The sequence below is a fragment of the Rhinoraja longicauda genome, chromosome 29 (genome assembly GCF_053455715.1).
Source record: "Rhinoraja longicauda isolate Sanriku21f chromosome 29, sRhiLon1.1, whole genome shotgun sequence".
Classification (NCBI taxonomy): domain Eukaryota; kingdom Metazoa; phylum Chordata; class Chondrichthyes; order Rajiformes; family Arhynchobatidae; genus Rhinoraja; species Rhinoraja longicauda.
Window position 1 is genome coordinate 7,182,508 of NC_135981.1, and position 26,098 is coordinate 7,208,605.

The 26,098-nt window shown below is 43.7% G+C and overlaps 1 protein-coding gene across 11 annotated transcripts in view; it reads right to left on the bottom strand.

The window, feature by feature from the left end:
* The window catches only part of raraa (retinoic acid receptor, alpha a), a 524,616-nt gene that overhangs the window by 62,738 nt on the left and 435,780 nt on the right, over positions 1-26,098 (bottom strand). For 10 of the 11 annotated variants that reach the window (XM_078424857.1, XM_078424854.1, XM_078424855.1 and 7 more), the window contains one exon: positions 13,058-13,206. The exons of the other annotated variant lie outside the window; for it this stretch is intronic. In XM_078424857.1, coding sequence (XP_078280983.1) covers positions 13,058-13,206 — 149 coding nt within the window. The remainder of the gene's footprint in view (positions 1-13,057; positions 13,207-26,098) is intronic. 11 annotated transcript variants of the gene reach the window in all.

Consider the following 26,098-nt stretch of genomic DNA (forward strand, 5'->3'; position numbering starts at 1 on the left):
AATGTTGAACGTGAAGGCGATTTTTTAAAATGAGGTTTCATACGTTAATTTGGGCATTTATTTAATGTTAAATAAATACCAGAATTAAAGATCTGACACTTTAATGAGAAAAGAAAACATCAAGATGATAGATAGTAGGTGGAGTTATCAAAAGATTGTTCGGCAAATTAATTTATTCAAAGATTCTTTCGAAAAGTTAAAAAGCGTTTATTGAAGTCGGTTTTGTTTGCTGAGATCAGGTTCAGGTAAAACGCGGGTTTGTTTGTGAAAGAGGCACATCAACTGAGAATAAGCTCAAAGCGTATCAATCAGCACACATTCCAGTCGAGGATCTGTGATAAAAATACTTAATACAAATAGCGTGTTTTATAACGTAACCACTATTTGAAACATTGGAATCATCTAGTGGCTGATAATCAAGGTCATGCAAGCATGGAACATTGGACAGTGCAGCACAGGCCCTTCGGCCCACAATGATGCCAAGGCCATGATGCCAAGTTCAACAAATCTGCACATGTTCCTTATCTTTTCATATCCATGTGCCCATCCAAAAGACTCTTAAATGCACTATCGTATCTGCCTCCACCACCACCCCTGATAGCATGTCCTAGGCACCCATCACTCTGTGTAAACATAAACTTGCCCTGCACATCCCCTCTCGCCTTAAAGTTATGTCCTCTAATTATTGCCATTTCCATCCTGGGAAAGAGGTTCTGACTGTCTACCTTTTCTATTCCTCCAATAAGTTCACATACTTCTATGAGGTCTCCCCTCAGTCTCTGACACCCCAGAGAAAACAATCCAACCTCTCCTTATAATTAATACCCTGTAATCTGGGCAGTATTCTGCTGAACCTCTTCTGCACACTCTAAAAGCCTTCACACTCCTTTGATGTGTTAACCAGCTACCTTGAAAACTCAGGAATCGCTGGTCACATGTAGTATTTTCTTGAGATAACATTGTGTTTGCAGATGTGATTTGTTCATGAAGCAACTCGAATACAGGACACAAAATGAAGATTGATTTAAGAGCAAGTCTCAGGTATGAAATGGTCAATGAGGCTGAAGAGATTAAGAACCGAGGGTAGACACCAAATGCTGGAGTAACTCAGCGGATCAGGCAGCATCTGTGCAGAAAAGGAACAGGTGACGTTTTGGGTTCAAGACCCTTCCTCAGACTTCACCTATTCCTTTTCTCCAGAGATGCTGCCCGACCCGCAGGGTTACTCCAGCATTTTGTGCCTATCTTGGGTGCAAACCAGCGTCTGCAGTTCCTTCCTGCACAAGATTAAAAACAGTCTGTGTCTCAGGCTGAAAGAGTTGAATAAATGTGTGGGAAGGAACTGCAGATGCTGGTTTAAACTGAAGATAGACACACAAAGCTGGAGTAACTCAGCGGGACAGGCAGCATCTCTGGAGAGAAGGAATGGGTGACGTTTCGGGTCTGGTTAGGGATAAGGGAAACGAGAGATATAGACGACCATGTGGAGAGATAAAGAACGATGAATAAAAGGTATGCAAAAAAGTAATGATGATAAAGGAAACAGGGCATTGTTAACTGTTTGTAGGGTGAAAACGAGAAGCTAGTGCGACTTGGGTGGGGGAGGGATGGAGAGAGAGGAAACGCCGGAGCTAGCTGAAGTGAGAGAAATTAATAAATGTTCCTCCTCTTGCAATATTTGTGTCTGATGTGCTCAGTTATCTTGAGTAAAGGCATCTAAAAGTGTGCTGAAAACATCAGTCTAGAATAATCTTTGCTTGAATAGTAGGCCTTTGTTAAAACCATCTGCGTGCAGAACCTGAGCAGAAACAACCTTTGGTTGCAGCAAGTACTAAACACATGGTGCCATTTTATAAATAATAGAACATTATGTGGTGTTCGACAGTGCTTCTGATCTTATCCGAATCCAGAATATGCAACCAGCCAATGATTTTTTGGATCTAAACATTATTTAAAAATTTTTAAATAATAATATTGCCTGCAACTGTTATGTGAAAAGTCACAGGCAGATGTCTCGATGAATGCTTACTGAGGTAGCAAGGGCCAAGTTACTGATTCCCCATTCCCTGATACGTGCTGCAGTGAACCGCAGGGAGAAATCATTTTCATTGCTGGACAAAGCACATGGAACAGTACAGCACAGGAACAGGCCCTTTGGCCCACATCGTCCTGCTGAACACCATACCAAATTAAAACTATCTCCTCTGCCTGCAGGTGATCGAGATCTCTCCATTCCCTGCATATCCATGTGGCTATCTAAAAGCCTCTTAAATGCCCTATTCGAGCTGCCTGAACCACCACCCTGGGCCAGCACATTCCACACACCCACCACTCTCTGGGTAAAGAAACTCACTGCACATTTCCTTTCAACCCAGTCTCTCTCATCTTAAATCTATGCCCACTAGCTTTTAACAATTCCACCCAAGGAAAAAAGGTTCTGAGTGCTTACTCTATCTCTGCCACTCAGTTCGGAACCATCGATCTAGATTAATGAAGGGGAGAGTAGGCAGCTTTTTTTTTTGAAAAGGAAGAAAACATTAGAATGTTTTCCAAGTAGTGGGGTAAAAGGGATCGGGATGTACCTTTGTAAAGGAAGACGATGAAGCAACACGAGAACAGAGCATGGAAATAGCAATGGAACAGGTTGGGTAATTTTAAAGACCAACACTGGCAAAGATATGCTGGAAAAAAATGGCCATCTCCAAAGATACAATTTCTGTTTCTTTCAAAATTATTGCTGTTTTTGGTTAGGATGCGCGAGGCAAAAGTGCTGATCAAATCATGGTATTGGAAGCAAGGAGCTGTCATATGATCATAAGTGATAGGAGCAGAATTAGGCCATTCAGCCCATCACGTCTTCTCCGCCATTCAATCATGGCTGATCTATCTCTCCCTCCTAACCCCATTCGCCTGCCTTCTCCCCATAACCCCTGACACCCGTACTAATCAAGAATCTATCTATCTCTGCCTAAATATATCCACTGACTTTGCCTCCACAGCCTTCAGTGGCAAAGAATTCCACAGATTCACCACCCTCTGACTACAGAAATGTCTCCTCATCTTCTTCCTAAAAGAAGGTCCTTTGATTCTGAGGCTATGACCTCTGGTCCCAGACTCTCCCACTAGTGGAAACATCCTCTCCACATCCACGCTATCCAAGCATCCTATCTATATAAAGCAGATGAAACATGAGAAAACAGTCAATTCCAAGATGTAAGAAATGACATTGATTTTGTAACCTTCTAACTCAAATGAGTCCGAAAAATACTTGGCCCAGGCTTCAATTAATGTAGTCACGAGATGATGACGAGCTAATTCACTTTCAAGATGAGCATCTGGTTTCTATTTTGTATCTTGCCTGGTGGTCCAGATGAGGATTAACTGCCTGGAGGTAAACACAGATCCGACTCTTTGGGAAAAAGGACGTGGGGAAAGTTTTTTTAATAGGCCAAGAATAGTTATGATTTGCAACTCATGCCTGTAAGGATGTTGTAAACCAAGTCACTTAACTGTTATCGAGAGAGAACTTGATAGACACGCAAGGTAAAATAATTTGCAGGGCTATGGGGAAAGAGTGGTGAACAGAACTGATAAGTTTGCTTATAAAGGAGCCGTTTAGGTCTCACTGAGCCATTTGGTCTCCTTTGCTGCTGCAACAGTTCAATTTTCAGTTATCAGTTGGAGTTGCTTAATGGAGGTAAACTGTACATACAAAATGAGTCTTGAGAAGATTGCAAAGTCACCATTCTTGAGCATAACCACTGAGAATCATAGTATTGGTTTTCACCTGCAGACTGTGCACAAGGACAAGATGTCAGAAGGGAGAATCTTTGTGACATACATCAGAATTTAGATGGGTGATCAGATGGTGGAATATGACCAACATGAAATCGGACAATGTCAGAAGAAAATACAAATAACTTTACCAGTGACACCAAAACAATTCAGTCTTGTCAACTGTCCTCTTAAATCCTGGGAAAGTATATCAAATAGACACAAAAAGCTGGAGAGGCAGCATCTCTGGATAGAATGTGACGTTTCGGGTCGAGGCCCTTCTACAGACTGAAAGTCACGGGAAAGGGAAACGAACGATTTTGATGATGATGTAGAGAGATAAAGAACAATGAATTAAAGATATGCAAAAAAGTAACGATGATAAAGGAAACAAGCCATTGTTAGCTGTTTGTTGGGTGATAACGAGAAGCTGGTGCGACTTGGGTGGGGGAGGGATGGAGGGAGAGGGAAGGCCGGGGATTCAGGCTTTCAGTTTGAAGAAGGGTCTCGACCCGAAACATCACCCATTCCTTCTCTCCAGAGATGGCGCCTGTCCCGCTGAGTTACTGCAGCTTTTTGTGTCTATCTTCAGTTTAAACTAGCACCTGCAGTTCCTTCCTAAACAAGTATATCAAACATGCAGGTTGGGAACTAGGTACTGGGTATGCTATCAGGTATAGAAAATAATTGTCTAGCTTGAAATCATTTCCAGAAGGGTCCGTTTTAATGATTTGCTTAGTCGTTGTCAAAGGTCTGGGGCTTGTGATCAGAAGGAAGCCACGTGTCATTGACATGAAGATAGACACAAAAAGCTGGAGTAACTCAGCGGGACAGGCAGCATCTCTGGTGAGAAGGAATGGGTGATGTTTCGGGTCGAGACCCTTCTTCAGACATGAAATTGGATGTCAAGCCGTGATCATGGTTGAATGGTGAATGGCGGTGCTGGCTCGAAGGGCCGAATGGCCTACTCCTGCACCTATTGCCTATTGTCTATTGAAGGATGCTAGTGTGTTTCCTGACCATTAGTTTTGTCGTGCTCTGAGGAAGCAGTTACTCCCCCAGGACAGTGCGTGGAGAGGTAATCGTTCACATGAGCAGGGAAGGATAGTGTCCTTGACGTGCCTCAAAGACAAGAAGTGCCTTCCTCCAAGCTTTGATAAAGTGTTTGGAAAATATGTACAAGGTAATGGAGAAAATGCCGCAAAGATTCACCTGATAACATTTTCCTGGAACGGACGATTAGTCGAGTCAGGAGACCCGAAGCAGGCTGTGCAGATGCTGGTTTAGCAAAAGAAGACACCTCGTGCTGGAGTGACTAAGCGGGCCAGGCAGCATCTCCTCTGCGCCCCGTGGTTCCGCACTCGGTCCCCCTCCTCCCAGATGGAACAAAGATACGGCTCCCCTGCTCCTTACCTTTCACCCCACCAGCCTCCGCATCCAAAGTATCATCCGCCAACATTTCTGCCACCTTTAATATGATCCCACTACCAGTCACATCTTCCCATCCCTTCTACCCCCCACCCCCTTCTTTTCCACCTCTCTTTCCTGTGCCCATCCTGGATGCGTACCATTTTCTCCCTTTCCCCGTCCTCCTCCTACCTATATTCCTTTCTCTGGCTTCACATATCTTTCTCTCATCTCCACACTTTTTGTCTTTTCACCTCGGGTCTTAGTCCAACCATCTGGCAATCAAGAAAAACCCTTGCCTGCATTCATCTATTACTTTGTCCTCCCCCCCCACAATCAGGCTGAAGAAAGGCCATGACCCAAAACACCACTGATCCATGTTCTCCAGAGATGCTGCCTGACCCGCTGAGTTTACTCCAGCACTTTGTGTCTTTCGTGGGCCTATACTTTCTTTAGTTTGGAAGCTTGAGCAACGCTACTGAAATAGGACCTTCCCTAAACCATCGGGGGAACGCAAGGCTGCTAAACGTAACAAACCGACCTGAACTGTAAGGCAAATTCAGAAGGCAGTCAAGACTTTATGGGCGGTCACGGTGGCGCAGCGGTAGAGTTGCTGCCTTACAGCGAATGCAGCGCCAGAGACCCGGGTTCAATCCCGACTACGGGCGCTGTCTGTACGGAGTTTGTACGTTCTCCCCGTGACCTGCGTGGGTTTTCTCTGAGATCTTCGGTTTCCTCCCACGCTCCAAAGACGTACAGGTATGTAGGTTAATTGGTTTGGTAAATGTAAAAATTGCCCCTAGTGGGTGTCAGATGGTGTTAACATGCGGGGATCGCTGGTCGGCGCGGACCCGGTGGGCTGAAGGGTTTGTTTCCACGCTGTATCTCTAAACTAAACTAAACTCAACTCCCATGGTTAGTCCAGAGTCACAGATGCATGACTGGGTAACATTAATGTACCAGAGTTACTGAATATAATAGAATTCTAACACAGGAACTATTGGAAGTTTGGCACAATTTGTATCATAAACCAGTTCAGGTTACAAACCATTAAGTTAATAAGTGAATGTGGATTTTGGTATAAACTAACCAAACATTTTTCATTGTTAAAAAGCATTAATTTGTCCCAATTACAGAAGTCTAACAGTTTTCATTGCATAACTTTTGCTCAAGTGTTTTGGCAGCATAGTTTGAGAATTGTGCCAGCACTGAAACTCTGAAGTCACGCCAGATTATCGAGGAAAACACAAATAACTTTTTTACGTTCTTGTTTTTACAGCCTTTTCAGTTACACTTTTGCCTCCACTCCTTAAGTAATTGCACCATTTAGCACATTTGAGATCAAAAATTCAAAAATTACTTTCGAACGTTCAATATTTTGAAAGAAGTCTTTGCTCCTCCACTCAAACCACATGGTTATGGAGGTGCCTGCCAAGAACCCTTGGCGTTTGTAAACCCGCCAATAGCAGCTTAAAAGCAATTTTGCCCCAAAGAAAATCACTGAAAGACTGTAAGCCAAAGGAATGTCTCCCTTTCAGCTCCACAAGAGATTAAGTCACTGAAAAGAATCTTATTTTTTACTTTTTCTTTCAGCAAAACTTGCTGCTGCAGTTTTGTAAACCCACCAAAACAATCTTTCTACAGGCCGATTAAAATGATCATGTTTCTTTTCTCAAGTCTTCTGCAAAAGGACTTTACTTTCTCCACATTCATCTTGGTGCAAATTACACGAGGAATGAATGTATTAATCCTTTATCCCAAAGGGAAGGAACTGAGTGAGTTTCTCCTGGCAAATAAATCTCGACAGAAAAATCAGTTTTCTTATCAAATGTCACAAAACGCAGAGCTTGATGTGGCGTGCTCCACATTGAACCTCAACTTTGTCACATACAAGTAATTACTGAGGCAGGTTATCACTGCTTCATAGGCATATACGGTGGACATTTTGCACCTGGTGAATTACCACAAATAGTAAAACCTAATCTATTTTTAGTTGCGGAATGTCGGCCGGGCAGAATAACAATCCGGTCGTCTTCAAATATTAGTATTTGCTTTGTTTAAGTTGGAGATACAGTGTGGAAACAGACCCTTTGGCACTCCGCGCCGACCAACGATCATCCGTACACTAGCTCCATCCTACATACTAGGTACAATTTACAGAAGCCAATTAACCTACAAACCCCCATGTCTTTGGAATGTGGGAGGGAACCAGAGCACCCCAAGAAAATCCACGTTCAAACAGCACCCGTAGTCAAGATCGAACCTGGCTCTCTGGCGACGTCAGGCAGCAACTCTACTGCTGCGCCACTGTGCCGCCCCTTGTTCATCAGTATCCACCTGAAGAGACCGACAAGGCAACCCTATAAGGCCCCAGGGTTGATTTTTCCAACGACATCGCTCTCCCTCACTTCTGCACTACCCTGCTAGAATGGAATTTGAACACAGAACCTTTGTTTCAGAAGCAAGAGCACTATTTACAGAGCCAACTAGACAGACACAATTGGCACCTGCATAAAAATAACAAATCCCTCTGGAAGAGTTACTCATATTGAAATAGTTAGAAGAACTCTTGAAGAGTTACTCATATTGAAATAGTTAGAAGAGAGACACAAAATGCTGGAGCAACTCAGCGCGTCAGGCAGCATCTCTGGAGAAAAGGTTCCTGTCTGAAGAAGGGTTCCGACTCGAAATGTCACCTATTCCTTTCCTCCAGAGATGCTGCCTGACCTGCTGAGTTACTCCAGCATTTTGTGTCTGCCCTTCGGTGTAAAACTGCATCTGCAGTTCCTTCCTACACTGAAATAGTTAGACTTTGCTCCCAGAATTGGTCTTTTACGTTTCCAAGTAGCAGTCTCCTTATTTTCAGTGGATTAGCCACATTCAAAATATTTGGAGAAAACAAATCATACATGGTGCCACTTGAAATGCAATCAGCCTTTTGCTGTGAAACAAAATGAGTTTCACCAACAGATAAAGATTTGATCTGATGCAACCAGAAGTGTAGAACTAAGAGCGCGTGCCTCTAAGAGCTTTAGGGCAGCACGGTGGCGCAGCGGTAGAGTTGCTGCCTTACAGCTCTTGCAGCGCCGGAGACCCGGGTTCGATCCTGATTCCGTGTGCTGTCTGTGCTTTGTTTTGTATGTTCTCCCTGTGACCTGCGTGGGTTTTCTCCGAGATCCTTGGTTTCCTCCCACACAGGTATGAAGGTTAATTGGCTTGGTGTATGTGTAAATTGTCCCTAGTGTGTGTAGGATAGTGTTAATGTGCGGGGATCGCAGGTCGGTGCGAACTCGGTGGGCCAAAGGGCCTATTTCCGCGCTGTATAACTAAACTAAACTAAAAGCAGAAGCAGGGCGAGGGTTATGACAAAGCGTTTGGCTACTCACATACAATATGTCACTGGTAGATACACATGATCTTACTCTCCTTCACCAAAACTGCGCATTGTTTCACGACCTTTATGATTTTGGACTATTAGTTTAGTTTAGTTTAGAGACACAGCGCAGAAACAGGCCACCTGTGTTTCTCAGCCTTTATCACGTTGAAAGGAATTGGAATCTCACTCGATGCTTGGCTGGAATTGTAGCTTTGCTGGCAGATCAGTTCGCTGCAAGCAATTTTGGGTTGTCTGAGCAGTTCTGTGTAACGCTGTGACAGCCAGATTAAAATAGCACCGGCAAAAGTTGATTGTGAATGTCAAGCTGCTGAAACGTCATCTCAGTCATCGAGGTCTGTGTATCAAGCACTGTGGTTCCTAAGGTCGCAATTTTGACTTCTCAGCTTTAGAGCTTCGCAATTTACAGCTTCTCAGCTTTTTCCCCCTAGATCTTTTTAGATTTTAGAGAACAGCGCGGAAACAGGCCCTTTGGCCCACCATGTCCGCGCCGATCACGCCATACATTCGCCCTATCCTACAGACTAGAGACAATGTACTATTTTTACCAAAGCCAATTAGCCTACAAGCCTATATGGGTTTGGAATGTGGGAGCACCCGGAGAAAAATCACAGGGAGGACGTACAACTTCCGATCAGGCAGCAGCTGTTGTCAGGATCGAACCTGGGTCTCTGGCGCTGTTAGGCAGCAAATCTACCACTGCGCCACCATGTTGCCCTTTTGGAATGGCTGGTTTGACCTGGATGACGTTCTCGAGTGTGGTTGGCAATGTACTCATCTAGGCAAGTGCATAGGATTCCATTCCTTGTAGATGGTGGAACAGGTTCAAGGAGTCAAAATGTGAGGCACTCATCGTAGGAGATATACAGCCCGTGAACTGCTCTTGCGGCCATACTGCTTTAGTGGAGTGATCGTCAAAGGTGAATCCCCAAAATGCTGATGATGGGTCTTTGACGGTAATATTATTGAACATCAAGTGCATATGGAAAGAGCGTCATTTATTGGATCAAATGGCTCAAATGTTACTCACTACTGAGCAACCCTGTGGTGAGATGTTGTTTTTGGCTTGTTTCATTCAGTTTCTGGCTACTTCATTTGCTGCGAGGCTGAAAGTAGAATTGAAACCGTGCGCAACCATCGGGAAACATCTGCACTTCTGACGCAAGAAAGACCATCAGTGGTGCAACTGAATATGGGTGGGATTAAGGTCCTGCCCAATTATGTCCAGCAGCACTGCCCTGGGACTGGGATGAACGTCACAACAATTTTCTTTGCCGTATTACTCCAAGTAGTGGAATGCTTCCCCTTTCATGGAATGCTTCTGTCTTAGTTAGGCTGCTTAGTTACATTGTTGAATATTGCTTGAATGCCAAAGACGATGTTTGGACCAAGGCTGTGATGTGTACGTAGACACATAATCCTGGGGTAACTTAGCAGGACAGGCAGCATCTCTGGAGAGAAGGAGTGGGTGATGTTTCGGGTCGAGACCCTTCTTCGGACTGTGGTACATGTTGGCACTGTGAACAGGTTATAGGTAAGTGCCACTTGAAAGCACTGTTGGTGACATTGTCCTTCACTTGGCAGATTAATTGCGTGGTATTTAGACATACCTGGGCAATTGACCCCAGTCAGGTAAATGCCATTGTTGGCATTTTGCAGGAGAGGCTCGACTGAAGGCTTGGCTCGGCAGGGGTCTTCTCTCATCCCATGGATTTGCAAGTTCGAAAGCTCAGCGTTTCAACATCACATGGAATGAATTAAATTGGCGGATGGATGACGTGTGTAATGATGGGTAGCTCAAGGGGAAGCCAAGATGGATCCTCCACTCATCACTACTGGCTGAACACGTTTACAAATGCCTCCACCTCTCGCATGATAGCCCTCATCATTGTTGAAAATGGGGATGTTCTTGGAACCTCTCCCTTTAATTAGTTGTTTAAGTGCCCTTCACAATTCACAGTTAGATACGGCAGGACCACAGATCTTTGATCTGGTGCATTAATTGTGGGAACACTTTTGCCCTGTCTGTTGCATGCATGTGGTTCATTATTGCAAATTTGGCCGTTTGGTACCCTATCTCGGTACCTTATCTACCCTATCTTCTGGGGTGGCTGGTGCACCCCCCAGCAGGTCCTTCTACCCCCTTCATTGTAACGCGGTTGATCTACCCACGAATGGAATCACAGAATGCAGGGATGGTTGGGTCATGAAGTTCCAGATTGTGTGTTCACTATTTTTGCTGCTACTGATGGTCCATGGCACCTCATGGATGTCCATATAGAAGTAGCAGATGCATTCTGAGTCTATTCTAGCTAGCATGATGGTAACGCCAAAAAACACAATGGGGATGTCCTTGGCATAAAGACAGAACTTTCTGACCATTAAGAATTGTACTTATGGTCAATGGCCATATCAATGCCTTCATGGACAGATGTCCCTGCAACAGGGTGACTGGTGGGTATGACATCAAGTAGGTTCATTCACCATCAGTCAGGTGGCCATGCCCATCAGATCTCCACCGACCTGGTCCATGGTGGTACTGCCGTGCCAGTCCTGGTTATGGACATTACAGTCTTCCACCCAGAGCACGTTCTGTGCTCTTGCTACTCCCAGTGTTCTCCCTATGGTTTCTCAATATGGAGGAACACCGTTTCATTGGATTTTGGTGTTTGATGGTTAGCAATCAGGAAGATCATTACTTTTCCTTGGAGAACTTGATGCTATGAATACCTATATGTCTTGAACAATGTTGAGGACTCCTATCAGTGATATGACTGTCCTGATGGTGGGCAGAACAGGGCCAAAAATTGTGAAAGAGGAGTTTTGCACATCGTCTATAAAATATAAATTCATGAATATGACTATATTGTACCTTGTCTTGTCTACGGGACACCTCTCCAGGATGTTCATGAATGACTTTGTGTGGCCAAGCAGACCCAGAGCAATGTTACTGAATCTGAATTTAGTGCCTAGGTCAATGCTTAGCGATCTATCAGGTTTTTGTGTTTAATAGAGCAGATATAGTACGTGATTGGCTCGCTTGGCCATTTCACAGGACTGACAAGAGCTAACTACATTACTGAGAATCTGGAATCACGTAGGCAAGTCTGGGCAAGTGGCAGATTTCCTCCAAAGGATGTGGTGAACCTAATAGTGTAGGAAAATAACTGCAGATGCTGGTACAAATCGAAGGTATTTGTTCACAAAATGCTGGAGTAACTCAGCAGCTCAGGCAGCATCTCAGGAGAGAAGGAATGGGCGACGTTTCGGGTCGAGACCCTTCTTCAGACCTAGTGTTTTTTTATAACAATCTAGAAACATTATGGCCATCACTAATGAGACATGGATTTACCAAAATTCATAATTCCTTATTAACTGCGGCACGGTGGCACAGTGGTAGAGCAGCTGCTTTGCAGCGCCAGAGACCCGGGTTCGATCCTGACTACGGGTGCTGTCTGTACGGAGTTTGAACATTCTTCCTGTGACCACGTGGGTTTTCCCTGGGTGCTACGATTACCTCCCACACTTCAAAGACGTGCGGGTTTGTAAGCTACTTGACTTTGTTAAAGATTGCAAATTGTCCTCAGTGTGTAGGATAGTGCTAGTGTCCGGGGATCGCTGGTCGGTGCGGGCTCGCTGGGCTGATGGGACTGTTTCCGCGCTGCATCTCTAAACAAAACTAAACTGAATTTAAATTCAACATCTACCCGTGAACTTGCAACACTCATTATGCCTCTGGTTACTAGTCTGGTAATTTAACCATGGTGCCACCACTGAAAACACAGTTAAATCCTTTTAAAAGTGGGATGGTGAATTTTATACTTCTGTCAGGTCTGCGTTTGATTTATGGAACAGTGGTACAGTGGGTGCTGTTTAAGTGCTGTGGTAGTATTCTTTAGTTTAGAGATATAGTGTGGAAACAGACCCTTCGGCCCATCGAGTCAATGCCAAGCAGTGATCACCCCGTACACTGGCACTTTCTTGCACACTAGGGACAGTTTACAATTTCTTTACCAACGCCAGTTAACCTGTACATCGTTGGAGTGTGGGAGGAAACCGGAGCACCCGGAGAAAACTCATGCAGTCACAGGGAGAGCGAACAAACTCTGTGCGGACAACACCCGTAGTCAGGATTGAACTCGGGACTCTGACGCTGTAAGGCAGCAACTCTACCGCCGTGACACAACGCCACTCCTACGCATTGAGATAGGGCTTCAGGATGAAAACATAAAGTTTTTGTTACAGGCACTCGTTATTCTCTGGGTTTGCTTCTGCCTGTTCTGGTTGCAGTCATGGAAATATACAGCATGGGCATACATAGCATGGAAACAGGCCCTTCGGCCCACCTTTGGCCTTCATGGAACTGGCACAGGTTGGGAGAATAAGCAGAAAGTTACAGGAGCAGGGGGCACCATATTTATTTAGCGCCTCTCCCTTGAAGCTTGCATAGCAAAGTAAAAATATCTTAAGTCTGTCTCATACCTTGCATCCTTCACAAGCGCTGACTCCATAGTGGTAACCTGATGACTTGTCTTGGCAGACGAAGCAGGGCTTGTATACACGTGGAGGAGGGGGTGGGGAAGGTGGACTAGGCACAATCTCCTCTGAGCTAGTACTCTGCGTTTCTATGGCTGAAATACAAAAAAAAATGTTTTTCTTTTAAAATCAGTCTGACTTTAAAGTGAAAAAAGAGGTATTCAATAACATTCAAAGTTTACACTGCACTCAATTCATATGAACTTCAATGACTGTAGAAAAGGGGAACAGAAGTCAGAAGGCTGTCTTTTTGACTCTGCGATCTATAGAACAATGATACGTGGAAGGCAGACACAAGGAACTGCAGATGCAGGTTTACAAAAAAAGAGACAGGGTGCTGGAGTAACTCAGCCGGTCAGGCAGCAAGCCTGAAGGACATGGAAAAGGCTTCGTTTCGGGTCGGGACCCTTCTTCAGACTGATTGGAGCAGGGGGGGGGAAGGAATTCGAAGAGAGGTAGTGGCGGGACTGAGCCTGGCAAGTGATGAGGTTACAGGTGAGGGGGTTCGATAGGCAGATGGGTGAACAACAATGAAAAGTAGACAGAAGACTGTGAGATAAGGAGAGAAGAAGTGAGGAACATAAAGCCAGAAAGCCGGAGGAAGGGATATGGGGGGATAGTGGTGATCGTCAGACACAGGTTTGACATAATTTGGTACATTTATTCTGGAACTCCTTGTACAGAGCTGTACTCAAATGGAGAATGGATTTGAAATTGGATTCAACATTGTTAATGTTCCCCAAACCTCATTAAATTTCCCTCTTGAAAATGTTAACTAAATATTCGTAAACATATATAGTTCAACAAGTCATCCTGTTCTTTGCAGCTTAACTTTACTCTCTCAGCTGTTTCAATTGTACCTTGATTTTCACACCAGAAAAGAAAGCATGTGCGTGCCACTTTATATTCAATACGTTGTGCACTTTTTCCTCTACATCTGTTATAGTCGTGCAACACATACTCTACGTTTTTTTTATTGCAGGTCACAACTTAAGGTTTTATTCCTCTACTTATTTAGAGCATTTCAGTCATTACAGTACCGTCAAATAGGACAATTCTTCTGCAACCAACTTATTCAATGATTCACTCATCACTACCCTGGATGCTCTTGGCCCTTGTTTCTTACCTTGGCTGGAAATAAGATCTCCAGTTTAACCTGAATATCTATGGTGCACAGTTAGTTCAGCTATTCATTGTCAGATTGGCTGAATGTCAGAGTCCTGCTCTCCCGTCAAAACTAATCGTATATATTTTTTTGTAATCTTTCAGAATTTAGATGTAAAGACCCATTTCCAATTTCATTCTGCTTCATTTCCGCACTAACAGTGGTCTCCTTAAACCCCTCTCTCTTACTCTCCCTCTTCTCTCCCCTCTCACAGGCAAGAGGTACAGAAGTGTAAAAAGACACAGCTCCAGATTCAGGGACATCTTCCCAGCTGTTATCAAGCTGCTGAACCATCCTATCACCAACCAGAGAGCAGTCCTCAGGTACCATCTACCTCGTTGGAGACTCCAAGACTATCGTTAATCGGACTTTACTGGAGTTGCACTAAATGTTATTCCATTATCCCGTATCTGTACACTGTGGACGGCTCGATTGTAATCTTATCATATCATATCATATATATACAGCCGGAAACAGGCCTTTTCGGCCCTCCAAGTCCGTGCCGCCCAGTGATCCCCGTACATTAACACTATCCTACACCCACTAGGGACAATTTTTACATTTACCCAGCCAATTAACCTACATACCTGTACGTCTTTGGAGTGTGGGAGGAAACCGAAGATCTCGGAGAAAACCCACGCAGGTCACGGGGAGAACGTACAAACTCCTTACAGTGCAGCACCCGTAGTCAGGATCGAACCTGAGTCTCCGGCGCTGCATTCGCTGTAAAGCAGCAACTCTACCGCTGCGCTACCGTGCCGCCCTATAGTCTTGTATAGTCTTTCCACTGACTGGATGGTAAGCAACAAAAAGCTTTTCACTGTACCTCGGTACACATGACAATAAACTACATTAAAACCCTCACAGCTGGACAACGCATGCAAGGAGCTCACACAATTGAGATGATCCATTTAACGCCCATAACCTTCCCCAACCTTGTGCACCAAGCTAAGCAACCGTGAAAGGTCTCCCTGGTCTGATCCATTTACTGAATGTCCTGTGATGTTCTCTCTTGCACTACCGAGACGATAAGGACCATCTCCTCATCTGGAGGATGCAACCGTGCAAGCAGAAGGTGAAGGCCAACCTATCATTATATCTTGGAAAAAAAACTGCAGATAGATGCTGGTTAAAATCGAAGGTAGAAAAAAAATGCTGGAGTAACTCAGCAGGTCAGGCAGCATCTCGGAAGAATCTGAAGAAGGGTCTCGACCCGAAACGTCACCCATTCCTTCTCTCCCGAGATGCTGCCTGACCCGCTGAGTTACTCCAACATTTTGTGTCTACCTATCATTCTATCTTATGTGGAAGCAGTGCTGGAAAGTTAAAAATGGTATCAACTGTTTGAAGATTGAAGGAGAAGTATAAACCCTACTGTCTGCACGGTAGACGGTGCACCAACACTCTCTTGCTCTAACCCTTGCATGATCTCAGCACCTCATTTCTGCAAGCCCTTTCTGTCTTCTAGACTTCCAAGGTTTCTTCTCTCCCGCTGAGTTACTCCAGCATTGTGCGTCTATCTTCAGTGTAAACCAGCAGTTCCTTCCGACACGTGCCAAATGGTAAGGCCCATTTTAAAGAAAAACTTCAAATACTTGTGTAAAACATGATACGGGGATGAAAATATACATTATTTGCACATCTTTGAATCAATTCTGTAAATACCTGCACCAAAGGCTGTGATTAATATCTTGTAACTCTCATGATCAGTCAACATAACCATTTAAAAATCTCTAGCCTCAATCATTTGATTATAGTCTTTAAAACAATCGGTAGACTGTAGAATCACAGGAAAATCTAGTCATCCAAAATTACCGTGGGAGGATAGGCAAGAGCTGTTATTACACATTTTATCTAAAATCCTGCTAACAATGCGGGAAGAAACAGTAGAAAAACTGCACAGGGCGACATTTACAAGCATTTTGCAATCCCACGGCTTTGATTTTTGTTTAGATTAGTGTAGAGATACATTGCGGAAACAGGCCTTTCGATCCACCGAGTCCACGCCAACCAGCGATCCCCACACATTAACAATACCCTACACACACTAGGGACAATTTTACTTTTACACCAACCTACAAACCTGTACGTCTTTGGAGTGTGGGAGGAAACCGGAGCTCCCGGAGCAAACCCACGCAGGTCACGGGGAGAACGTACAAACTCCGTACCGCCAAGCACCCGTAGTCAGGACCGAACACAGGTCTCTGGCGATGTAAGGCAGTAGCTCTACTGCTGTGCTACAGTGCCGCCCCAATCTTTTAATTGAGACTAAGGAGAAAATGGGAAATGCTGTGGCAACATCCACCAAGAGCTGTTGCTGTCCTGCTATCGGAAGCCTATCGGCCAAAGAGAAGCACTGAATGAAATAAGATGGTGAGAGGAAACACTGCAGATGCTGGTTAATACCAAAGATAGACACAAAGTGCTGGACCTACTCAGCAGGTTAGGCAGAAGAGTGCCGACCCGAAACGTGAGTCTGAAGAAGGGTCCCGACCTGAAACATCACCTAGAGATGCTGCCTGACCCGCTGAGTTACTCCAGCACTGCGTATTTAATCTTTGTAGGGCAACCATTAGAAGATCACAAAGAGCATATATACAATTTTCCGTCGTTGGCAAAAAACAAAATTAATCCTCCACATTCACATTTCGTGTCCGACTTGGTCGACTGATGGCAACCTGGACCAATGAATCACAAAGTTATGCTTCTCCCCTCTCTCCAAAAATGTGGACACTTGTTTAATCACAACAACAGTGCAGAAGTAGCCCAGGGAGGTCTGGTGGACATGCATTGTTATGATAGAACATTAAACTGACCTGTAAACGGTTTTGGCGATGTGTATTAAAAGGAGAGCTAGCTGTGCAATATTTTTGTTTAAATGATCTGGCCAACTTTATTCTCACCATCACAGACCGGCTACCTAGTGTCCCCACTTACCCTTTATTAATACATATTAACGTATTATAATATTGTAATACCCTATATTAAAATACACACTCCAAAAATAACTTCATTAGTACAGGTTTGAAGCTTAATTGACTATTGTAAATGATCCCGTGTGTCAGATAGTGCTAGTGTACAGGGTGATCGCCGATTGGCGCGGACACGGTGGGCCGAAGGGCCCGTTTCTACACTGTTCTCTAAAATCTATGTTGGGGGTAAAAGGCTCTGTAGTCAAAGCTGCAACCCTGGGAACCACAGTGCGTGATACACAGACCTCAATGACTGAGATGACGTTTCAGCAGCTTGACATTCACAATCCACTTTTGCCGGTGCTATTTTAATCTGCCTGTCACAGCGTTACACAGAACTGCTCAGAAAACACAAAATTGCTTGCAGCGAACTGATCTACCAGCAAAGCTACAATTCCAGCCAAGCATCGAGTGAGATTCCAATTCCTTTCAATGCGATAAAGAAACACAGATTGGTTTAAAACTGCCATAGTTACATCCAATGTTTAGTTTTCCTCTGTCTCTCCTTCAATGTGCCCCGTACGGTACATTTGCCACATGGTTAATTTTCACGTGTAAGCCAATAGAGTGAGATTCCACTGGCTATTTGCCTGTTCAGAGTTTAGCAGCCGAGTGAGATCTGATTGTTGTCCCACGCTTTCATTGAGATCACTGGACAGTGTAACTGTGTAGCTGCTAAAGCTGATCTCTACTGTTCCGAGCCCAGCGCTGCTGAGGCGAGATAGCATTTCAAGGTAACATCGCCTAAAAACTGAGCCAACCTATAATAAATAACTCCATGTTGACTGGGTATCATTACTGACACACACGGTTTGTAGCTTCCGTATTGCAATTCTTTTACAAGGTATGAAAACCGTGCTAAGTTGAAAACTATCACTTCACTAAATCGTCAATGTGACTGGACTGAACCCCACCCCCCCCAAAAATAAACCTGAAATCTGAAATAAAAATAGAATTTCTGGAAATACTCAACGTCAGGTATTATCAGCAACAATATATAACAATTAAAAAAATTACTGAACAAACCCTTCCTCAGTTCAGCTGAATTGGGTCACTCATTATTTTATTGTTTAGTCTGCAATATTTTTGAATGCTTGTGGAAATATCTGAAGTAGTGTACCAGAGCAAAGAAGCCAGAGGACATAACATTTCTATAAACAGGAGCTTCAGAAATTCTCAGCCAAACGAACATAAACAGAAACCAAAAATAACACACCAACTGAAGCTTGATTAGAATCTGCTTTGACTTTCATTATTAAATTGAGGTTACTCTTGTTTTGCAAGGCGATAGGAGTGAACAGATTCTTCAATCGTGCAGCGTTTGTTGTAAGTTTTGCTTTTCATCAAGCAACAAGCCTCCAAGAGCTTGATTGCAAAGTATTTGACTAATGAAGCTTATCCGTCACTTATCGATGATACCGAAGATTGGCTGAGGCATTTGAAAATCCAGAACATGGACTCCTTCCACGGCTTAGTTGCTTTATTCAGCATGGAGATAAGCCACCAGCGATGGTCAAGATTAAACCCTGAATCTCAGTTGTTACCAGAGAGAGCTAAGCTATTCAACCTATCTAACCGCACTAGTTCCATGTAGTCGCAACCCAACTAGTCCCACGGCCCCACTTTCTTTCTGTAGCCCTGCAGTTTTTGTTTGCTTCTCAACGACTTATCCACTGCCTTTTTCAAAACCACAATCAAATAAGAGATGGCACTGTGGCACAGCGATAGAGTTGCTGCCTTGCAGTACCACTGACCCGGGTTCGATCAAAATGTTTAAAAATTAGTCTTGTACACCAATGTTTTTAGTATATATTCAGAAAAACAGTGGTCCAAGTACGGGTCGTCAGTAAATTCCACAGCATACTGCCCTAAGACAAATCAATAAGCTTTCACTATTAAATGAAAATTTTAAAGTACTGTAGATGTTGGAAATCTGAAAATAAAAACAGAAAATACCAAAGACTTAGGAGAACATAAAAAGATGAGTGGAAAGAGAAACAGTTAATGTTTCAGGCTCAGGACCCTTCACCTGAAACTACTATTCTGTTTCCCATCACTGATCCAATTGAGTTTGCGTAGTTAAACACAAAGTGCTGGAGTAACTCAGTGGGACAGGCAGCATCTCTGGATAGGAGTGGGTGACGTTTCGGGTCGAGACCTTTCTTTGGACTCCTTTGAGGAGTTGATCTTCACATAATATTTCAAGGGAATCAAGTATGTGTGGGTCTAGAACATATGAAATGCAAGCAGTAGTCGACCATTCGGCCCATAATACCCGTTCTATCATTCAATACGATCATGGCTGAAGTATTTCAATACCACTTTCGTTCAACAGATCCCTTGATTCTCTTAAAATGTAAAATCAATTGTTTTTTATCCTGAATGTACTAAATTACTGAGCTTCCACGGCCCTCTCAGAAAGGGGATTTCAAAGATTCATTACCCTCAGGGTCAAGACACTTCCTCTCATCTCCTTAAGGTCTGATCTCTTTCTTTCAGACTGTGACCACTGGATCCAGCCAGGGGCCACATCAACTCCACATTTATCCTGTCAAAAATGATGTACATTTTGGAAAAGATCACTTATCGTTCTTTTTGAGAGGGTTTAATCCCAAACTGTGTAATCTCTCCCCATACAAGAATGAACCTGTTCAGAAATCTGTGCGTGTGCGCTTCCAAACTACGAGAAGGAAATCAGCAACGCTGCCTGCACTGGATCATTATTCATGGACAATTGTTGGTAGTCTACAGGGACGGCTATGGATTAAGCCAGGACCAACCTGGGCAACACTCCACTCTACAGCACAGTTAAGGAACCTACTGGCACCTAATGTCAAGATTCACCCTGGGAAAAAACCCCACTCGGATTACTAAAGCCATAACTCAGCAAGATTCCAAAGTCATTGGCAGAGAATATTTTAAAAAATGGACTGTGAGGAGCAAAGTGTGGTGGTCGCAGCGTGAAAGCCAGCAGGAAAGTTCACCCATGACAGGCTTCATTGCACCTCAAGAAAAGTCAAGACTTTCCTGGTGCAATAATTTAGTGATGCACTGTTTCCGTTATTGCAGGGAGGCCCCGGATGTGCAATCTGAACCATTTGTGAGGGCAGACACAAAATGCTGGAGTAACTCAGTGGGGCAGGCAGCATCTCTGGAGAGAAGGAGCGGGTGACGTTTCAGGTCGAGACCTTTCTTCAGACTGAAGGATTCACATTCCTTCTCTCCATTTGTGACAGCCATGCGCACAGATGTGGAAGGTCTTCAACATCCTGGCCGCTGCCGTTTGGACTGTACTGATACTGGCATCCAGCGTAAAACCATTGATGATCACCGCACCCCATTTCAGGAGCTGCTCCAAGGCAGACACTGTAGGTCACTTACATTTTTTTAATTCAATTTATTTAACTTATATGCATGTTACCTTGCACCATGCACGTATTCCAATTTATTTAATTGTGGTTTTCAAAAAAATGTTAGGGTTTTTTTTATTTTAAAAATATGTTTTTTATAGCTTAATGGGCAGGGAACGAGGACTTTTCCAACTGGATGAAGAGCTTACATATTTTGGCCAGGTCTGGGGCTGTGTGAGATCTTGACAATCCGACGTCACCTTTGGGAGAAAGTGCATAGGAAGGAACTGCAGATGCTGGTTTAAACCGAAGATAGACACAAAAAGCTGGAGTAACTCAGCGGGACAGACAGCTTCTCTGGAGAGGAGGATTGGGTGACGTTTCGGGTCAAGACCCTTCTTCAGACTGGTTAGGTATAAGGGAAACAAGAGATATAGACGATGATGTGGAGAAATAAAGAACAATGAATGAAAGGTATGCAAAAAAGTAACGATGACAAAGGAAACAGGCCATTGTTAGCTGTTAGATGGTTGGAAAGTTGCTGCTATAGGTGGAGTTGTGTGTGTGTATGAATAGCTCCCAGACCAAACTCGTGCAGCATTGCAAAGAATCAATGCCTGGATGCTGTTATTGCTAAACTATCAAATTGCATGCCTTAGGTTTGCTCAGGAGGTTGAATGCACAAAAAAAAAATTGATGCAGCTTTCAAAATCATTCCAAAGTTATAGAAGATGGACAATAGGTGCAGGAGTAGGCCATTCGGCCCTTCGAGCCAGCACCACCATTCACCGTGATCATGGCTGATCATCCACAATCAATACCCCGTTCCTGCCTGCTCCCCATATCCCTTGAATCTGCTATCATTAGGAGCTCTATCTAACTCTCTCTTGAAAGCAGAGTCATGGTTTGCATCATAAAATTGGCGATGTATGTGTCATGATGCCAAGTGGGAGAGTCTAGAAGCAGAGGCCACAGCCTCAGATGTACCTTTGGGATATACCTTTGGTAAGGAGGCGAGAAGGAATTTCTTTACTCAGAAGGTGGTAAATCTGTGGAATTCATCGTGCAGGCCGTCAATGGATATTGTTACGGCAGAGATTGATGGATTCTTGATCAGTATGGGTGTTAGGGGTTATGGGGTGAAAGCAGGAGAATGGGGTTGAGAGAGAAAGATAGATCAATCATGATTGAATGGCAGGGTAGACTTGATGGGCCGAATGGCCTAATTCTGCTCCTGGAACCAATGAAATGACCCTCTGCATTGTCCATTCGAAAATTATAACGATTCCCAGTCATGCATTAAGTTGCAACTTTCTCAAAGCAGACTACTGACGTCCAGTGGATTTATCATTCATGTTCTTTTCCATCAGTTTGCAAACACTATGTTCAAAGCACACAACAGCACGATCAAACGCAGCTAAGCATTTCATAACGTAATGGAAGGGTGCGGAAATGCGCATTGACACATTCAAAAGGCCGTGACAAAATATTGTAATGGTTTCACGTGTGGTTTAGTTAATACATTTTAAACAAAAAACACTTGGAATTTTTTTTTTCACACACTGGAACAGCGTCATGTTGCAGTAACAAAGCTGCCCTGGAGCTCGACAATGCCCTTTAAAGCTATTTTTAATTCTACCAACATATTAAAATGAAAAAATGTGTGGCAAAGGGAATCTTTCAGATTTCATCTGTGTTCACCGCAAACTTTTCCCACTGCCCCAAGCCGGAGAGAAATGAGAATATAGTTAGCAGGACTGCTATGTGATCGCTGACACATAAGCTGTCCTGCAAATGTCCTTGCATGGACAAATGTTGACAGTCAGATACGGCCAGATTGTTATCTTGGTCGGTCAAAAGACTTCCTCTCTGGTCTTAATAATGGGGGGTAGTTGAGGGGCAGGCTTTCAGTTTCAGTTTAGTTTATTGTCACCTGTACCGAGGTACAGTGAAAAGCTTTGGGCGCGTGCCAACCAGTCATCAGAAAGACAAAAAATGATTATAATCGAGCCACTTACAGGGGGTAGATACATGATAAGGGAATAACGTTTAGTGCAAGGTAAAGTCGTAAAACGGTGGACAAAATTAGAAAACAAAACATACGGAGGGTCAGAAAATACGACTGCCATAAAAGTATGTGTAGGGAGGAGCTGCAGATGCTGGTTTAAACCGAAGATAGACACAAAAAGCTGGAGCAACATAACGGGTCAGACAGCATTTCTGGAGAAAAGGAATAGGCGACGTTTCGGGTTGAGACCTTTCTTCAGATGAAGTATATACACTATAAAAGTATATTTTTCAAAATTCAATGTTTGAAAAATTCAGAATAAGCAAAACAAACTATATTTAAGTGCTGAAAGACAATGAGGAAAACATGTTGTTTAGTTTAGTTTAGTTTAGAGACGCTGTGCAGAAACAGGCCCTTCGGCCAACCAGGTCCACACCAACCAGCGATCCCTGCATATTAACATTATCCTACGCACACTAAGGCCAATTTACATTTATATCAAGCCAATTAACCTACAAATCTGTATGTCTTTGGAGTGTGGGAGAAAACCGAAGATCTCAGAGAAACCCCATGCAGGTCACAGGGAGAACGTACAAACTCCGTACAGTCGAGATCGAACCCAGGTCTCCGGTGCTGCAAGCCACTAACATTTATGTTTTGGCCCTGAATGTTATTATCCTGTGTAAAATTGATGGTTAACATTCAAAGTTACTGATGACCTTGAAACACATGACGTCATAAAAATCCATCTATGAGTTTACCACTGGCTCGGTGCTATTGCATTACTGTCAGATTTTTTGAATATGCTCTTGAGAAGTTGTCCCAGGAGAAAAGCCTGTTCACTTAGTGAAGATACAGGTCAGGCATTAATAATCGGTCTAAATTTGTTAGCAGGATTTTGTCTCCAGCTGCTGTGGTCTTCCCATAGGGATTACGAGCTACGTGACCTGTGCGCGATGGCTGGTAAGTATCAGTGTGTAACAGATGAGGGAAGGGCGGTGATGAATTCGGGGGCAGAGCTGTCGAATGTTTATCATTGCAGAAGGCTGGAGAACGTGCATCCGTAAAAACAAAATCTACACCAGTCCAAAATCAGCAGTGAAAATTTGTGCTTTCATCAACTCCTTGCTGGCTTCAAGGAATTTGCACATTTCAAAGAGATGCCCTCTGTCAGAAACCATTTGACTTTCTGAACATTAGCGTTAATATTTTCCCTTCGTCTCAATTCCAAACATTCCACCAAGGCGACTTGCTTTGCATTATTTCTCCTCTAGAAGAACTGTGTGTAGTACTGGTGCTATCAGCCATCAACGATATGCTCATCGTAAGAGTGTGTGAACCAAGCAGTACATATTATCTTGGTTATTAGTTCTTCTCCTTGTGTTTGGACAGTTTTCTTTAAATGGGTAAATTGGAAGATCTAGGAATTTATCCAAAAATGCAAAGGTGGAAATGATCAAGGAGAGCTGATCACTAATTAAATGCAGCACCCATCGTTTCAAGTCAGCATGGTGGCGTAGCGGTAGAGTTACTGCCTTACAGCGCCAGAGACCCACCCGGGTTCGATCCTGACTACGGATGCTGTCTGTACTGAGTTTGTACATTTTCCCCCGTAACCGGGTGGGTTTTCCCTAGGTGCTCTGGTTTTCTCCCACACTCCAAAGTCGTACAGGTTTGTCGGTTAATTGGCTTCGGTAAAAACTGTAACTTGTTCCTAGTGTGTCGAATAGTGTTAGTGTATGGAGATCAGTGGTCGGCGCAGACATGGTGGGCCGAAGGGCCTGTTTCCGCGCTGTATCTCTAAATTAAACTTTTTTTAAAAAAATTACAAGCAGGTAAGCTCAAGGATTAACCCATAACATGCACTGAGCTCACCTGGGTTGATTGCAGGTAACATCTATCCCCTGGGTTTGAATCGGGAGAATTTCTACAGCTCATTGCAATGTCATGAGTTACACAAGCTTCGGCATGAGATAATGAGGGGATTGGGTTCAAATGTGATGTAGCTACAGCTAAACACTGTCTTGACACTCTGTCCCAAAACTTACATGCGCAAACTTATTGAGAGAAGTAGTGGAGAGCCGTCCGCACTAATGGGGGGAATGATTTCAATGCATGGCAGACTGATTGAATGAAAGGCCTACCTTTGGTCCTATAATTCCACAACCTATCCATGGAGTGGCGTGCTACCAATGAACAAGTTCTGCAATAAGTACCACCCTTAGCCCCAACATGGGAGGATATTTAGAACCATAAACATTGACCGTGATTGCAACTGTAAACAGAGGTTAATGGTTCATAAAATGTGCTAAAACTTGACTCATTGAAAACCTTTGTTCGTTCCTATCCAAATGGTTTGATATCATACCATTCACTGCATTCAGCTGAGACTTTTAAACCCAATGCACCTCATCCCGCAGCGTGGAAAGGTCCCACGGCAGAACAAGTGAGTTATTTCTAATGTTTTTGGTCAACATTATCTCAATATAACTAATACTGTTGTTCATGGGGTATTTAGCCAGCATTACGCCACTGTTTGTGGGGGCTTGCTGTGCAAAAACAGGCTTTCATCATTACTTCAGGAATGCTGCACAGGCTGAATAACATTGTGGGCCTTACCATGGACATTAAACAAACTAGTGCAAGTTCTTTAAAAGTGCAGCTTACAACCCAGCGGTATGAACTTCTCTAACTTCCAGAAACCCTTGTGTTTTCCCTCTCTCTCCATCCCTGCCCATCCTCGTTCACCGACCAGTCTGACTGACCCCCTGATTAAATTTAATCTTTGCATGCTTCGTTGTCATCTTCCCCCGCTAACAATGATCTATTCTACATCTCCCTTGAACTTTGTCCCCTTTGATGTCTCATTTTCACACCTTACCCTTCCAAATCTCTGCACCCCCCTCTCCCCCGACTCTCAGTCTGAAGAAGGGTCTCGACCCGAAACTTCACCCATTCCATCTATCCAGAGATGGTGCCTGTCCCGCTGAGTAACTCCAGCATTTTGTGTCTATCTTTGGTGTAAACCAGCATCTGCATTTCCTTCCTGCGCAAGTTCTTTCATCTCTTTGACCGTCATGGCCACATATACATGAACCCATTACAATGCCATTCTTCAAACCTCTTGCTTTCTCCTTTCGTGTAGTAACTGCACTCAAATAAGGACTGCATGCCGTACAGAGGTGTAGATGGGATTTTCAGCCTGGCATTCACTGGCAGGAGAACGCGAAAAGCCGCTCTATAGCTTACAGCACGCAACACATTTCCAGTACATTAAAGTTATGTAAGAAGTCATTGGATCAATGTAATGAGTATTAACTGCAGGCACTGGGGTACACAATCCTGGAGGGATTTTATTATAGTAGTAAAAGAAACAGAGGGAAAATAAATTAATTTTGTGAAAGGAAGTCTTTGTGACTAAATGCTCTCAACCTGAATGAAGTATCCCAAATGATGCAATAAAAATAGCATAAGCAAAGATAGGATTTTATC